The sequence below is a fragment of the Lygodium microphyllum genome, chromosome 21 (genome assembly GCF_053477565.2).
Source record: "Lygodium microphyllum isolate KBCC chromosome 21, Lygodium_microphyllum_v1.1.10, whole genome shotgun sequence".
NCBI lineage: Eukaryota > Viridiplantae > Streptophyta > Polypodiopsida > Schizaeales > Lygodiaceae > Lygodium > Lygodium microphyllum.
The window spans coordinates 117,677,531-117,695,651 of record NC_141155.1 but is presented as its reverse complement, the minus strand read 5'-3'; the positions used below and the strand labels follow the sequence as shown (position 1 = coordinate 117,695,651).

At 37.9% G+C, this 18,121-nt stretch overlaps 1 protein-coding gene across 1 annotated transcript in view; it reads right to left on the bottom strand.

Moving 5' to 3' along the window:
- Positions 1-13,061: 13,061 nt before the first annotated feature.
- The window catches only part of LOC148018476 (outer envelope pore protein 16, chloroplastic-like), a 64,230-nt gene continuing 59,170 nt past the window's right edge, over positions 13,062-18,121 (bottom strand). The window contains exon 7 of the mRNA XM_087661365.1: positions 13,062-13,586. Coding sequence (XP_087517491.1) covers positions 13,443-13,586 — 144 coding nt within the window. The 3' untranslated portion in view covers positions 13,062-13,442. The remainder of the gene's footprint in view (positions 13,587-18,121) is intronic.

The window sequence follows — 18,121 nt, the reverse complement described above, 5'->3', positions numbered from 1 at the left end:
TAAATTCAAAATTCATGCTTAGCATCCCACAAGCACCTCACACTACTCTTGAGCTTTCAAGCATCCTTAGCCATGTGATCTTTTTGTCAGTGGAGACTAATGAGATCACTATCGAGTTCAATTTTTCAACGCTCACTATTGTCTCATGGATATCAAATCTCAAGGAGAATAAAGTCTCCCTCCACTCCCTCCCTAGCAAAGGATTGGTTAAGTCATGGATTGAGAACCTATGGATCCCAAAAGATTAAGTAAGTAAACAAGCATATGGAGGCTAGAATGTAGCTACTACACACATAAACACAAAGTTGCACACAAGCAAAAAGCTTACCTTTTGCGTACAATCATTATATTTATTCTTCACATCTACCAAGATCTCCTATTCCTTGATCAAATTTTAGTCCTTGCTAATATTCTTTGTTGCCTCTCAAATCTTTACACATACTTCTTTTTGAAAATCAACCTACCAATCTAATTATTAAGAATGTTCAATCCTCAAAATTTCAAAAGGCTAGTATTCAAAATAGGAATACCTAATAAACTAATTATGCCATGTCCTCTCTTGGTAGTGGGTACCATGACAGGGAGCTTTTTGTCTCAAGCTTCCTCTTCACCTCCAAGGTCCTAGCAACTTATGATAGTTGCTCTTGCAAGTACATTTTTATGTCATAGTCACAATCCTCAAAATTTCAAAAGGCTAGTATTCAAAATAGGAATACCTAATAAACTAATTATGCCATGTCCTCTCTTGGTAGTGGGTACCATGACAGGGAGCTTTTTGTCTCAAGCTTCCTCTTCACCTCCAAGGTCCTAGCAACTTATGATAGTTGCTCTTGCAAGTACATTTTTATGTCATAGTCACAGATGTTGGCAGCATTGGCTAATGTGTCTTTGAGATGTGTAACTATGACTACATGCTCATTCAAGCTTCAAGACGAAAATATTAGAGCTAGTATACAAGCTATATAATCCAAAAGATATATAACCAATTCAACACTTACTCATTCATGCACAAAAGGCTAGCAAGCAATGCAACCTCACTAAGCTTTGTGGGATCAATGATGGTGCTTAGAGCCCTCAAATGGCATGACTGCACGTCTTGAAATTTCTCCAATATAAGCTCCATCCAAGCCACTATGTGATGGTTCCCTTCCTAGACATAAAACATCTTGTTTGAAAAAATACAAGATTTCTTTTTTCTCTCAATTCATGTTCAAACTCTCTATCCACGTTATATCAATGCGCATCACACCTTGCACGACCTCGTTTGTCATTGTTGGTATCTCTTGATCGATTAGAGAGATAATCACAAAATAATGAAAGTGCCCTTCTCAGGACAGTAGGTCTCTCCCTCAAGTGTAATCTTCATAAGAGAGATATTGCTCCTTAGACCATGCACCCTCGTGTATGGGAACATGATGCACAAAGGGATGGGTGGACATTTCAAAACATCTAGAATCCTGCATTGGGATAACACATAACTCCCTTTCATGATCTCCATTGTGTGAATCAAATCCCCATTTGTTTGTTTGTTGGCTTTCTTGTAGGATTATGATTAGAGTGCTCTTGTTGTCTTCTAGTGAACACATTAAGTACAAAATAAAAATTCAACAAATAAAGAAGTTCAATTCTTAAATTCCAATGCATATCCCTCTCATGCAAGTGATAGATCTAGCTAGTTTATACCTTGTTGTCCATGAAATTGACATTGTCATTATCAAGAGACATAGGACTATATCCACTTTGCTCTCTGAGCCTAAACTCTTGGCTATAAGAAATTAACATGTCAATGAAAGTAAAAAATCAAAAAAATTGCATGCTTTTGGCCATACATATATCATAACTCCCTCCCATTTCTTCACTTGTCTCTTTCATTTCAGGGCCATCAAACTCAACTTACATGAAAATAATCGCCAATAAATCCCTAGATGATGACTACAATGAACTTGCATGAGCATTGTATCTATACAAACTATCAATGAAGGCACACAAAGTACTCAACACTCACAACCACTTTTCCACATGTCATTGGGTCAAGAAACACACACAAAATGCCAAACAATCATGCTTGGAGCATGTATAATGATGACCATGATTATAATTGCTCTTTACTCCTTCCTATGGCAATTGACTTTACTTCTTCCCAAGATAATTGGTCTTATCCATTTGGTTTGGCGTAGCATCATTCTAGCACTCAAAACCTCACAATCCCAATGTTAAATTCATCTACCAAAAGTGAATTTGCATGTTACATGTCTCAAAAGACCATCAGTTTAGAAGCCCACCATCAAAGAGTTTGAGTTTGAGAAGCCTACCATCAAAGAGTTTGTCCATCATAAATATAGCTTGAGGTCTCCTCTAATGTTTTGGCAAGAACCACCTCAAGTTGCTCAATTAGTTAGGCTAGTCCTTGGGCTTTTGTTATTCCATTTCCTTATTGATGAGCCATATCATCATAGAGACACTCACAAGCACTCAACACATTGCCATTTGGTTGCCTCCAATTTGGAAGAACTCTTGAATCAAAACAACCTTAATTGATAGCTCAAGAGTCTCCAATGGAATATTTCAATTCCCTAGTGACATCTACTCATTAATTGGCAGCTATCTGCCTTCAAATGTCGGATGATTATAGGGTGCCTTCAAATGTCAAATTGGCATGCCTTCAGATGTCCCATTTCAATGATAGCTTCCACCTATTTTGGTGATCGAACAACAAGTGATTGGCATGCTATGTGTTATCATATGTCAGATGGCTTGTGCCTTCAGATGTGATCATGTTCCACATTTTGATGAGCAACAAAGTGAACCATAGCCAAAAAGCCATCACATCCACATTTGGATGACTATGGATGAGCAATCAGAGTGCAACAAACCACAATATGATGACCCCATGGAGCCAAAGCACCAATGCACCACATTTTGACCCATCGATATGAGAAGCTAGAGCATGATGAACCATAGTGAGCCAAAGCGCCAATGCATCCATAGTATGATGAACCAATACGATGAACTAGAGCCAAAGCACCAACACATTAACATGTTACACAAGGAGAAACTCCATGACTATGATGGGAGGTGCTAGTATTTCACTCTCACAAGAATGGGAAGCATTGGTGCTTTCCCTGTGATCTCTACAAGATGGATTGAGTCTCCATGCTCATGATGGTTGAGTGATATCAATATGATGATCTCTACCCAACGAATCAAAGGGATCAAAGGGAGTGGATTAGAGACACTTACCATGATATTTGGAGGATTGGTGCATTGTTACTCTGAGGACATGGTCCGAGATCACAAACACTATGTGACTGTCAGCACCTTTACTTTCTCACATTTAGTCACACACTCACACACACTATACCCACACTCAGTCCTTGCACACACACACAAAATACACACATTAAACTCTAAACATTATATGCACACACACTAAGCACCACACATGCATGCGTGCACACACACACACACATGCATGCACACACGCATGCACTCATGCATGCACACATGCACACATGCACGCACGCACACACCCACACGCGCACGCGCACGCCCACGCCCACGCCCACGCACACGCACACGCACATGCACACGCACACGCACACGCACACACACACACACACACACACACACACACACATTACACACAAACACACACACATACACACACTAGTCCACACATTATTTCAAGGTACTCTAAATTATCATCTCTCTTGGGAAGAAGTGTGTCAATGCACTGTAAGAGAGTGTGTCAATGTATTGTGAGAGGCTAGAAGAGAAAACCCATCTTTGTCTAGTTTGGGGGAGCAAACCTCTACTTTAACAAGTTGAGGTAGAATTGAAGCAAGTCAAGAATCTATATCTCTTCTTGATTTATCCAAAAGTTGGTACTTGAAAGTTTGAAAAGAGAAATTTTAGGCTTGAGATATTTGATGCAAAGTTGAGTATGCAAGTAGAGCACCTATCAACTTGAGTGCAATGGCATTTTTCCCAATTAGAGTAAAGTGGAGCCTATTTGATAGTGTTTGAGCATCCATAGGGGGAGTGTAGCATTGGTGCTTTGATCAAGTCCTAGCCATTGAGATAGCGATAACAAGGAAATAGATGCCTAGCATTGTATCTAATGGTAGATGACCTTGCTTGTGCATACCTAGTGAGATGAATGATGGGTTAGAGCTACAAGGAGTAGTGCAAGGGCAAGTTGGGGGAGTGGTGAAGGAGAAAGTATGCCGAAGCAAATCATGATGGGAAAAATGAGAAAAGGGGGTCTTTGGGGATTCCTTGCATGTAGTGATATTTGGCTCCACATCTATTGTAAGCTCTATTCATGCATGTGTGAAATCATGTTTGGGCTCATAAATTCAAAACCATTAGTAAAGGGCAAAGAGTTTATTCCTCTTTTTTGGCAATCATGCCCATTTGCACAGCACGAAATGGGTACACATTTATTAGTGTATCACTACTTGGATATTTTTAAAAGGTTTTCTTTGTTGAATATATTATTGTCCTTTACTTCAATATAAGAGGCCCTCCTATACCGAAGAGGAATATTTTGTTATATATGTTCTTGTCATCATGTATCCTATGAGCCACATGCAAATACTAGAAATGGTGCACACAATAGACATTAGGAGCTATACCTTTGTTTGGCTTCTCTCTCTACATTTTGAGTCAAAATGTGATAATGGTAACATAGAATGAGCTCTAGGAATATTTTGAGCTCAATGGTAGACGCGTATCTTTACAATCCTACTATGAAAGTGTGCCTAGATTCTGATAATAAAATGGTGAGTTCACATTTTGATTAACATCTTTAGACAAAGGGTCTACATTCTCTCCATACCTATTAACAACACACCAAACATAGACCTAGATAGCAGTGCAAATGACTTATCCTTAACAACTATCTACCTCTTGACTTTCATTTGTTGGATCCTCCATACCATCTTCTATGGAGGGAAAGTAGAATAGTATCCTCAGTCTCCTTGGTTGCCTTTGAATGACTCTATGCTTGTTGCAGTGATGAATGCATCCACTATTATGCAAGTTGGTAAATTGCCTTCTCAATATGATAGAGGCAATTTCGTTGAGCTATTTGTATACCCAAAGGGCAAGCCAATGGTAGGGGTGGAGAAAATATAGGATGGTCATATTTGGGTGGAGTACAAAAATTGCACCACATATAATTTTGAAGGCATGGTTCAATGTAGCTCTTGTGCAAGACACTTGAGATGTTTTAATTTAGAATGCATGTATTATGGACACATAGAGCAATACAATCAAACACAATGGAAGCAAAAGTTATGCCAGGTGTCCTCTATTAGTCTTTTGACATAAGCAAATGGGACATTGGTGTGCCATCACTGTTCCACTACCCGAGAGTGTTTGATTGTTTGTGAGTGTTGGATATACTACTACTACTGTGAGAATATAGCCAATACCACCAGGTGTACCATACACCTAGGGTATCATAATCACCCTATTTCTAATGGGTCTTGCAAGAAGAATATAGCAACAATAGAAGCCTTGGTGAAGGATAAAGCCATTCTAGATCTTGAGATGCAAAGTGCAAGTGGAGACAAGTGTTGCAACGGACATGGTGATGGAAATGATTAAGGAGGGGGACAATGATGCCGAGGGTAAGCGTAGTGTTTAGTTTCTATTAAAGAGAGTCAATCCTCTTGTCCCAACATAAAACATGAGAATTTTTTAATAGGCATTGTCATTCATCATGAGATCGAATGTTGGTCTAACCTTTTATGCTTTCATAGGATTTGAAGGACAAAAGATACTGCAAGAATATAAAAAGGTCAATGTTAGGCCTTGAGGCACTATTAGAGTTGAAGGATTGAACAGACAAGTAGGATTCTTGTTTTCAGAGCATCTTCCTTCCAAATTAGTTGACTCACACAAAGGAGCCACATGTTTTTAAAATGTCTATTGTTGGTCCTAGAAGTGAAATAGACCTCATTAATCAAATGAGACCAGGAGACCCATAAGAGTTCCAATTTGTGCATTTTGATCATGTTTACCCACTTATGGATGGACCACAATGAGTGCCTATGTGTACCCTTGTGCATTAGAGAGTCATAAGAAGCTATGTCATTAATGAAGGGATACCCCAAGTGAGGTGTGTGTTGAGGCAGCAAAGGACAAACTCATTAGCTTTTGGAGATTGGGTCATGCAGATGAGGATAAATTGCAATCCTTGGACACTTGGATTTCTTGGTTGGAGGTGAGAGGGTTCCAATGGGCAAGATGGATGTAAGCATGCATCAATGCGGGAAACTCTTGGATATGCTTAACAAGTCATCTTGTACTTTACTTGTGCTCCAAAACTTACTACATCAGTTCTTTAAAACACTCATTGTGAAGATTATTTGGTAGCAAGACATGATGGAAAGCCTTTAAATTATACACAATAGTATCCTTGTAGGGGATGAAGAGGGGCTAGTAAGAAATCATTTTGTGGATCTAGCATTAATTGTATTGGAGGAGCAACAAATAACAATCGATATGTAGAGTGTTGTTGAGGAGTGAGCTATTATGCAAAAGAGGAGAAACGTGCATACGAGCATTGTATTGGACACTGATAGTCATAGGCTAGAGTATGAGAATATCACTATTCATTGTCCAAGAACAAGGGAAGAGCCAATACTTACTAAAGGCATGTCCTTTGAATACTTTGCAAAAAAAGATGCAAACTACAACAACTTGTTCTTCCTTAGAGTGCAATCACATAGTGATACATGCCACTCTCCTAGTACTAGGTCATATGTTAAAATAATGCATCTCTAGCCTTTTCCTTATATCATAAGCTTCTTCTCTAAATGATTTACCACTTTATCATGCACAATCCATGCATAATTCTATTCATTCTAACCCCATGAATAACATTTACATACAATGAGTGGTTGTTCCTTCATGCAATAGTCATAAGAAATTTAATACCATTGGGATTCAAACTAAATATAAGAATCATTGTCATAGAAGACAACTCTCTTCATTTCCTATTCAATCATGATTTGGGTTTGAGGTTGTAAAGAAAAGGAGTAGGAACGTAACAAGTACATAGGGGTCCTTTGCGAGCAATGGGTTAGATGTTTCTTTGTTTGATGAAGTAGCTACATTCGAGACATCATCATGTTGTCATTGAGTTCACGACCTCAATAGTGTTTTTACAAGACCCCAAGGATTATTTGCACTCTTTTTCCTTCCAATCTTCCTTGGGAGACTCTCTCTCTCTCTCTCTCTCTCTCTCTCTCTCTCTCTCTCTCTCTCTCTCTCTCTCTCTCTCTCTCTCTCTCTCTCTCTCTGTGTGACGTTTCATTGCGGAGTAGACTTGGGATTCGTTAACCAACAAACACTATGACATTTCGTGGGAGTGCTAGGCAGCATCTTTTAAATCAGACTCCTTATGACTTTTTTCCAATAAATCAATTGAAATTCAAGTTTATCCCCATGAAAATTGACTCTTTTTTGATATTTTATTAGAAAATCGGCTAATGTTATAATTTTTCCCATGAAAATGGGGCACATTTTAACCTCTTCCTTTTTTCCATTAGATGGAAAAATGGTTTGCAAAAATATAGGTGCAAGAAACTTGCAATCAATCGTGAGGCCAACCAAGAGGTGGTGTAGGCATTTAGCAATGGGGGTTTATAGCTCTCTCTCTCTCTCTCTCTCTCTCTCTCTCTCTCTCTCTCTCTCTCTCTCTCTCTCTCTCTCTCTCTCCATATTCTTACATGTGTATCAATGGAATTGCAAAATGCACATGACTCGATTTAATGTTCCCCAAATGATTTTTGCAACTATAAATGCAATTGCAAAACCTTGCACCTAGATATTACATGAACCTTTGCCAAAAGACTAGTTACCAAAAGGGCAAAATGGCTTCTTTCTTTTCCCCATGTAGGTCACAAAATCTTCCACATGAAGGTCTCCAAACGTGATTGAATCCTTGGCATTCCTTTGCAAGACACATCACAAGAAGCCCCTATTACTAGCATAGCTTTATTTAAGAGGTACCATTAGAGAATGCACATGGCTGAATGTTATGTCCTCCAACTAATTGGAAAATGGCCCCATTTTTTCCCCCATGTGGGTCAATTCTCCATGTGAAGGCCTCCAAACGTGATTGAATCCTTGGCATTCCCTTGCAGAACACATCAGAAGAAGCCCCTATTACTAGCATAGCTTTAGAAGTACCTCTTAATTAACTTTTCAATATACCTCCATGAATATGGGCTAAAATAAAATATTGTCTCCAAAAACACCACAATGGATCTTCAAACTAGATTTATAGTGATAATTTTGGCTACGAGGCCAAGAGATATCTTAGCCCATTTTGCATGTTTTTTATCATTTTTCGTATAGCCATGCACCTTATGTATGTGAAGATCAATAACATATTTATGGATCTAAAGTAATTATATGCCAATTAGTTTAGAGTACCCTTATAGCCTAGCATCATAAGCTCACTCTTGCTTGATTAACAACTTATCCCATTATCATTAGGATTTGATTGTAAATGCACAACAAGGGATCTAGAGATCTCTTATGTATAGCTTAATGGCATCCAAAAGTATTCATGTGTAGAAGGACCCCATATTAGTTAGGTTAAGCTCATTTTTTATAGTGGCAACCTATTGAGTTCTTAGTTCAATGTTCCTTAGCAATTGCTATGTAACAAGAGCTTAATGTGAGAGCAAGCATCCTTGAGAGATTGACCTCCTCATGTCAAACCCTGTAGAACAATAGCCATTTAAAGAACTTGTTAGGGATATCATTATTTAGCTCAACTCTTGCTTTTGAGTGCATTTTAGCACTTACAAATTTTTTGAGTTTGTGTGACTTGTGTTTTGGAAGAGGAGCGAAGAGCTTCATCAAAAAGGCAAGGATAATAGCAATACATTGTTTTTTTCATGTCATATAGACATGTTTCTCTTGTTAGTGGTTGATAGTCTACTTTTGTATGGAGCTCATGAACTGAGTCAAGGTCCACTTCAGAATATATCTATCAATACTACTATAGAAATTGATGTCAACTTTGATGCAATGCAACCAAAATCCTAAGCAATTTCTCTACATAGAGCAAAATAGATTCTCGACCAAAATAGAAATGGCATGTTTAGAGAGAGACAAACAAACAGATAGAATCGTATAAACTTTGTTGTCACATCTAGGTCAATATAAGTATAGTGATATCTTTAATAAAGCATAAGTTAAAGTTAAAAGGATTGTAAAAATATGCATTGTTTCTTTGTATATGTGTGTCTCTCCCTAGGTACATTCACTATATATGTCCCAATCTAGAAGCATGTGGGTGAACATGTATGATAAGGAAGTGTATATCTTTCAATAGATTAGGCCCTCCTCTTTATCAAGGAAGCTGATTAGGATTCATGCACCTTTTCAACACCATTCTCCAAGGCAAAGAAGGAAAGAGCTAGGGCATGTAGAAAGATGCACCTAGATGTGTGTGCGTGTGTGCATGCGTGTGCATGTACATGCATGCACACTCACGCATGAGAGTGTGTGCACGTGTGTGGTGACACACACACACACACACACACACACACACACACACACACACACACACACACACACACACAGAGAGAGAGAGAGAGAGTGTGTGTGTGTGTGTGTGCACTCACTCGATAATTTGGTAAATTGATATGCCTAGGATATGTCAACTACAATGGATGTTCATTAAACCATATGTTTAGTGGGAACATAACACCTCAAACTAGTGAGAAAAAAGGAGACTTTGTGATGATCTACCTCATGAAGATCAAGAGAATCAAGAGGCTATCGTAGTGATATGGGACATCAAATCACTAAGAAAATAGCAAACTTTTCTACCTCATGAAGAGCTAGAGAGCTAGATGCTACCATAGTGACATGGGTAAAAATGTATACGTGTCAATGGCGTGCTTTCCAAAGAGTCTATGATTGTGAGATTTCCATAATTGCTATCAATGCTTACTACCATACCAATCAAGGAAGTATAAATAGAATCTCAAGGTTGAGGGAACAATTCCAAATATCCAAAAAATTTCTTTGGATTTGGGAAATGAAGCCCACAATTTTAGAGTTTGTCTGGGAAGCTCTCAACAATAGGGCAACCCCAAAAAGCATGTGAAACTTCTTGTACAAGATTATGGTTAGGTTAGTAACTTCCTTATGAAGTGTTTTTACCGCTACAAGGAATGATGCCTTTTTTCTAAAATAACAAAGCTTGGCAGCACTTCCTAGTATTTCGAGATATGTTCACTTCAAACATACACTCTTAGTATTTTAACTAGAGGAATTGATTTACATGAACAAATTGGGCTTACCATACTCACAAACTACCCATAAGCAATGCACCAATCAAACATCTCTTCGACGAGCACTTTTTGAAAGCAAGCTTGTTTTTCATGTTCTCAAAGTTATGCCTCCACCATGTTAATAATTTGACAATATGCTACAAAGACAAATCAGTGAAGTATGCAATATTGATAGAGGTGGTAGTTAAAGCATACTGCAAGCTCCAATCCATCAACCCATGTTGACGATCCAAAGGAGGAATTGATTGAAAGGACATCAAAAGCCCTTTGATCTTGCACCATGTTAGTTATAATACATGCCCAAACCATACCCAAGAAAGCTAGCCACAAAGGAAAGTACATTACCTTGATCATCAACCACATCTTGTATTGTAGTAATGTTGTTTTGACAATGACATAAGCCTTCTTGGGCTCTTGCACAATTGGTGGTTCAACACGATTCTAATTCAATGAATGCTATCAAGGTAGAGGAGGAATTGTCTTGTTATTTTGTTGAGGAGTCCACTTTAACTGAACAAGAATGTGTTCCAATTTACAATAAGTTTTGTGGAAGATCAATAGTTGATACATTGTCTTCGAAATGACCAAAAAACCACCTTCCAAATGAAGTGCATGCCAATGGCAAAGATAACTGATGACATTTGTGCGCACACTTATGTAACAAAACCTAAAAGTAAATAGCTTTTCATGTCAATAGATGGTAATGTACATTCTAGATATTCAACCCATCATGCATCATATGAGTTCATCATGCATTCTAGTTCTCCATAAAATTTATATGGCTATAGATATAAGTTCATCAACACTCTTTCTAATGACGAGTAGATTAATAACTAATCCTTGGCCATTATGATGGATTGGATAATATGAAGAAATATATCAAGATGAAAGGTGGACAATTTTGAGTAATCTAACTTTTGATGCAATAATACTTGCATAAGTAAGAACCATTACCATAATACTTGCACCAAAAATTGTTATCCATCTAGTAACTCCAAGCCACATAAAACTACTGGCGATGGTCAAATGATCTAAGTATGAAAGCATGATGTGTAGCAATCACATCTAGCAAAGCATTCTAAAAGGATAGCTCCTAAGGACCATGAATAAGATAAGCCATTTTCCAACATTATTGAAGCTTTACTATCTACATAGAGTTAGAAAACAACATTATAAAATCTAGGAACGGAATCACATTTTACCAATGTTTGAATGGTAGAATTTCAACATAGTCACTATGCTTTTCCATGTACATTAGCACAATGGACAACTTGTTGTGTGAATTTTGGCATGATGTAGGCCATCATGTAGAAAAATATTGGCATGTCGAATGTGAATTTTGGCACGTTCTATACAAAAATATGCATTTGCAATAAGGACAGGGCTAAAGCATGTCGAGTGAGATGTAGGCCATCATGTAGAAAAATATTGATTCAACTCGCTAGCATATTGGTGATCAATTTGTAAACAACTAGCATCAAACTAACGAATTGTCAATCGGAGAATGATTTGCACAACTTTTGGGAAATAGATTAACCAAACTCTCTTTTCATGTTGTAGAAGTAAGATCAGCAAGCCATTTTTATTAATCATGAAATGTGTTGTCTTTAGGTAAGGCCTGATGAGCTATGAAGAAAGAGTCCACAATTAATGCATACCACCCAAGTCATTTCAACCTTCCCATCAAGTGCAAAGCCTCATCTCATTTATACGAGGTAAAAGTCTTCTCAAGGAGGCAGCAGCCTATTGAGAGATGATGGATTGAACAGTGTCATAATAGAGTCAAACTAGTTTTCACCATTTCAGTAAAAGGGGCTTCAAACTTCCACTCTTTTGATATTATACTTTTGCTAGGAAGTTTGCAAACTTTTTAAAAAATTATTTAGTTGAACACCCTTGAACAGGTGTTTTCTTTGACAATTGTAATCCATTTTTTCACTTTCCATTGAACTTTGCTAGAAGAATGTATTTAGCATGGATTAAAGTTTCTTGTTCAATAGTAGTTAACAGTCTAACTTGAGGAGCTATCATCTGGTATTCATATACATGCTTAGCCTGCTGCACTTCCAATGGTTAAAAGGCTCAAAGACTAATAATCATAAACCTGAATCACAATTTGCATGCGCTGCACAATCAAAAACCAAGCCACATCAATGACTTGGATCGTGCAAAGGAACAGTAACTTCATTACCATATGTTGAAACAAATTGCCTTGCAAAAAGCAATTATTTGAGTAGAGTGACATCCGTGCAATCGAGTGTCATCCATTGACATTTCAAAAAATAGGCCCAACCACAAAGGAGCATACGATCCAATAGCAATTGAGTGCTGTCTATTGAAAAATTTGCACACAGATTGGCCATATTGATTACTGCACAGTTAATACCAACAATCTAAACTATAACTAGGGTCATCAAAATGAACATGGTACCACGTCCAATTCAGGTCAACCACCATTTCCATTCAATTATGCCATTCCAACACTTTGCATATAGGAATTATCCATGGGCACTGGTGCAACATTGAAGTCGCAATCAAACACTCAGGTAAATTATTTGCGATAGTGCTTGGATTCAGTTACATAATTTGTGATAATGTTAGGATTCAGTTGCATCAAGCTATGTGAGAAAATAATAATGCGAGCACTTGCAAGAATGGATGGGAACCCCTTATGCTCCACGTGGAAAGACAAGATCCAGGGGAAAAAAGACTTGTCAATTTGCTATAACATGCTGAACATGATAACACAGCATTCTTTCATGATTAGATACAAACCAATGTGAATCATATAGACCAGCACCCAGAAAACATTCTATCTGACCTGCATTCTGAGGGCCATCTCGAATGCAGGTTTCTGCCCTACTTGCAACTTAGCACTCCAGTGTTTTAAGCTGATTTTCATTACCGAAGGTCTGTTTTGTCAATAGTAGGTATATAAAGAACATGCTAATATAACAATGATCACCAAACATCCGTGAGTTCAAGACTAAAAAGAGATGCTGATCATAGTTTCATGGGCACAAAGAAATGGTGAGGAAGATAATATGCTTGCTTGTTCCCAACAAATACAATAGCTCATGACCTTTATTTGAGAGCTTGGTCATCTTTTGATCCTTAGGTTAGGTAGCGTAGAAGTTCAGACGCAGTTGCAATAGCACCTCCTGTTATAGCGCCCTCAATCATTTTGTCCCTGTTGTAATCTTTCTCTCCAAGCTTGAGAAGAGCGCCTGTCAATGCACCTCCCAGTAAAGCATTCTTCTGTATCACAGACGACACACAATATATACATTGTTACAAAGCAACCTTTTTGTATTGATATTAATGTCACTGAGCTTTTGCGTGACAAAAAAAATTGTGAATTCCTGAGTAATCGATAAGCTCATGTTTTTCATGGAGATGGACTGAGGACTAGTGAATTAAGCAAACTTATGCTGTCTAACTGTCATGTACCCCACTTTGCTATAGACTCGCTAAATTGCATTGTTTCCTTCCCGGTAGCTGTTTGAAACTGTACTACAAGCATTGAAATACCATCACACTTGTAGGGACACGACAACCTGAAAAATCCTGGTGGAAGTTGTCAGTTTGAAACTATGACCACATTTTCAAGATCATATTCTATTATCCACAACTGAATCTATAAGAAGTGGAGCACCTTTAATAATGTATTTATTTTATTTAAATAATGTGTTTGTTTTCTTAACTGTAGACCTCTAGCACACGTTAAGCATGAGGACCTTGGCATTCAAAGGCAGCCTCTGAATAAAAACCACCTGTTCTAGAGAATTCCATGGACAAGGTCGGTTCTCCACAAGCCAAGGGATTGCTATCAAAGTGTCTATTTAGAGAAGCTCTTGGACATGGAGTTTGCATAAGACATAGCAACTTATTTTCAAGAGATCATGAAGAATCTAAGAAGAATTGCTACAGCCATAGTTGGCGCTTTCATGAAATTGGCACAAGTTATGCAGAATTCTTGGTTGGCTCCTCATCTACCTCAAGTTGGAGGCCAATCTAAGAGTTCCCTTGCCAAGTGGAAGGGTGCTACATCCAAGGCTATGGCCAACTCCGCACATGCCATCTTGGATGTCCATGGTCACATGACTAGGTGTGAATGCACCCTTAGACTAGGACTCTAAGGAGTTACATTAAAAAGGATTCAGAAAATCATTTGTGCGATACCTTGTGTGATCACAACAACTGGGCTCTAGACCATAATTATGAGAAACCCAGAAACGGAAAGAGAAACAAAAACGGGAATGGAAACCAAACGGTAAAAATTTGGAGTTTCGGGGAGTTTCCAGTAACTAAAGGGATGAGAAAGGCAGAAATGGAAATGGAAACGGAAACAATGAAAAGGTAAAAATGTGGTGTTTCGGGGCATTTCCAATAACTATGCTCTAGACCCATAGGCCATCACCTTCGCACATGAGATGGTGTGGCTCATGGTATGGAACACCAACCCTTGTGATAATGGAAGAGTTCAACTTTGAACACCAACCCTTGTGATAATGGAAGAGTTCAACTTTGCCAATATCGCAAGGTAGCAACTGACCAGGTTGCTGATGCTCTTAGTAGGATCCTGGATCCCCGATATCAGCACTTCCTTTAACAAAAATCCCAAACTAATTTCTATAATTCTTTGAAGGAGCTATGATGATCAAGTACTTTCTTTTGTAGGGTCTAGACACTAGTCCTAGATGGAGCTCATACATGGAAAACTTAGGCGGTCAGAACAATCAGAAGCTAGCTACTAAGAGAAAGATAGCTGAAAAATATTTCATGGAGGCTAGAATACCCTTTAAACAAGGCAAAGCATGTATGTCCATCAACAAGAAATTATGTACAAGTGTCATAGCAACTAAGAAACGCATTTCTTTCAGTTTGAAACTTACGAAACGTTTCTTAAAGTGCAAAACATTTCTAAGAGTAAAAACCCGGGGCGGGGGGGGGGAGGGGGGGCGGCGGGGGAATTGGAACCCAAAACATGGTTTTTTTGACAAAAACTATTTGGTAATGTTAAACATGGTGATGATGATTTGCAATGACTTGTGAGGGCTCAAGATTTTGAATGAGAAACTCTTTTTTTTGTGATTTTGTTTAGTTATTGAACTTTGTCAATCTAGTATCTATTCTTGTCTTGAGAGTTAATTATTATACGACTTGAGTCTCATTTATGAGTTATTTATGATATATTATGATTCATCCTCGATTTTAACATTTTGTCAATTTGTTATGAAATGAGAATCATGATGTCGCAACTTGACTCGGTCCATATTGTAGATAGGCTATTTACATGTTTATTTCAATTTTCTTTGTATGATATATATAAATCATAATGTTTGAGTTCTAAACGATAGTATAGCTTGTGCAAAGGCTAACTTTGACATAAGTGATAAGTCAATAATTGATCGTGGATATATAACGTATTATTCTCAATTGATTCTATGATCACTCAAGCTCAATTGGCCATTCTTTGTTTAAGAGCGATTTCCATAGAGGCTTAGAATCTCTTTCCCTAGTCAAACCTATTAAAAATCCCTATATAAAAAAATCTATGTTTCTTATTTTACCCCCTTTTGAAAGAAACTTACAAAATACATTTCTAGCGTTTCGTTTCTAAACGTTTCTAGCTGTCATGAGGCCATGTATTTTTGAAACCTCACTTAACATGTGGATTAATTTGTAATCACATGATTAAGTAAATGTTGCACATGTGAGATACAATTGGGGTTAAAATAAATTTACGAGCCCCAGACCCGAAGAAATCACGAGATATCAAAGGCAAAAGTTGCTGTAAGTTATGCCGCATAAGTACTTAGTAGTATCTGGTGCTAGTTGTTGACCTAGGTCATTCATTTGGCCATAAGTGTCAATTGGTGACACTAGAGAAGTGGCATTTAATGGTACCTAATACCAATCTGATAGTCAAAGATGATGCAAAGACGCTCAGGAAAGAAATTGCCTAGTCAATTTACTTATTGGCCAATCAGATTATTTTTCAAGGCACTGAAATAATTATTAGATTAGTTTCCAGTATTTAAAGGTTGAAAATTAATATTTAATTATAAAAAATGTTGAAAAAATCATTTGAGAATGCTGCCACTTGTCAAAAATGTCCATGCAAGACTGAAAAACGTCTTTAGAGGCTGGAGAGAAGCATTTTTATAAATTCAGTCTGCAAGAGAGAGAGGAGAGACTGCTAGTTTGATTTGCAGCCATTGGAGGATCTTCTGAGACAACCAAGAGCAAAAAAAGACCAATCAACAGCACGTGACAGCATCTATAGGCTATTGAGACAGGAGAGCAATAGTAAATGACTGATTTTCTTCAGTTATTTGCATCTACATGATGTTGTGGCGGGGCAACAGTTGCATTTCACTAATTTTCAATCATTCTTCGCGCCAAAACTTTGAATTGTCTCTTTTGCAGCTTTCCCTCTCATCTCCCATTCATTTCACAGCCTTGCTCCGAAGATCTCAACATTCGGACCCTTGGAGGCTAAGAAATTTCATATTTCTTTGTTGTAAACCCTAATCTGCAGCAGAAATTAGGGTTTAGTAGCAACCTCGAGAAGCATGCCAGAAATTAGAAGCACCAAGACTTGGATTAAACAAAACTAAAGCTATTTTTTAGCCTATTAAAGTGGAGGGACTAGCAATAATTAGATGTGGGGCATTTTCCATCTCCATCAACACGGGTGAAGGCCAATTGATTGCCCGAATCAAGGGGCAAATCAGATTAAAGACTTGCTGGGGATTTTGAACAGCAAGGAGAGTTGGAATACCGAAAGGGATTGGAAGAATCCCATTGAAAATCAACTTCTTCTTCAATAAAGCTAAAGAAATACCGAAAGGGGTGCCAATTTTGGGACCAATTGGGTATACATTGTCCAAGATCAGTAGGTAAATTTGTATTTTCAGATTTGCACTAATTGTCTGCTGCTGTAATTAAGTTGTAATCAGGGATTTACCACCCATCCACGGAAGGAAGACTGGTTTCATGGCTCCATTGCCAGGATACCACTCAATCCCTTGATTTGGTGGGCCCGAGGCACCTGATTGCAAGTCAAAGCTTTGTCCTAGTGCTGATTTTTACTCTCAGCTAAGAAATAACAGCAATATGTCTTCATACAATGAGATGGATTCAAGCAATGATGATGCCTCTCAGTATGAACGTTCACATGAAAATGAAGGAAATGCCATGGTTTATGCTTGGTTTTCGCTATACTATGGTTTGGTTTTGCCAAATGAGTTGAGCTCATGAGAAATGGACATGTCACATTATAATCTAGTAATGTTTTTGAGATTCTTTATGAGTCTTATACTATGTTATATTGGTTGGTAATTTTCAGCATATGTTGGGCATAGGAATGGTTGAACAGCAGTGTGCAATGTTGTGTTGACTATACTGCCCTATGGAAATTCCAATGTACTGCTTTGCTTTTGATGCATTTGGCAGTGCAATCGAGGACGATTGAAAAGATTTCAAGAGGGAGAGCTATCATGAGAACATGTATTTTTGAAACCTCACTTAACATGTGGATTAATTTTTAATCATATAATTAAGTAAATGTTGCACATGTGAGGTGCAACTAGGGTTAAAGTAAATTTAGGAGTCCGAGACCTGAAGAAATCACGGGATGTCAAAGGCAAAAGTTGAGATGGCGCAAAGACACTCGGGAATGGAAGTTGCCTAGCCAATTTAATTATTGGCCAGTCAGATTATTTTTCAAGGCATCGAAATAATTATTACATTAATTTTCAATATTTAAAGACTGAAAATTAATATTT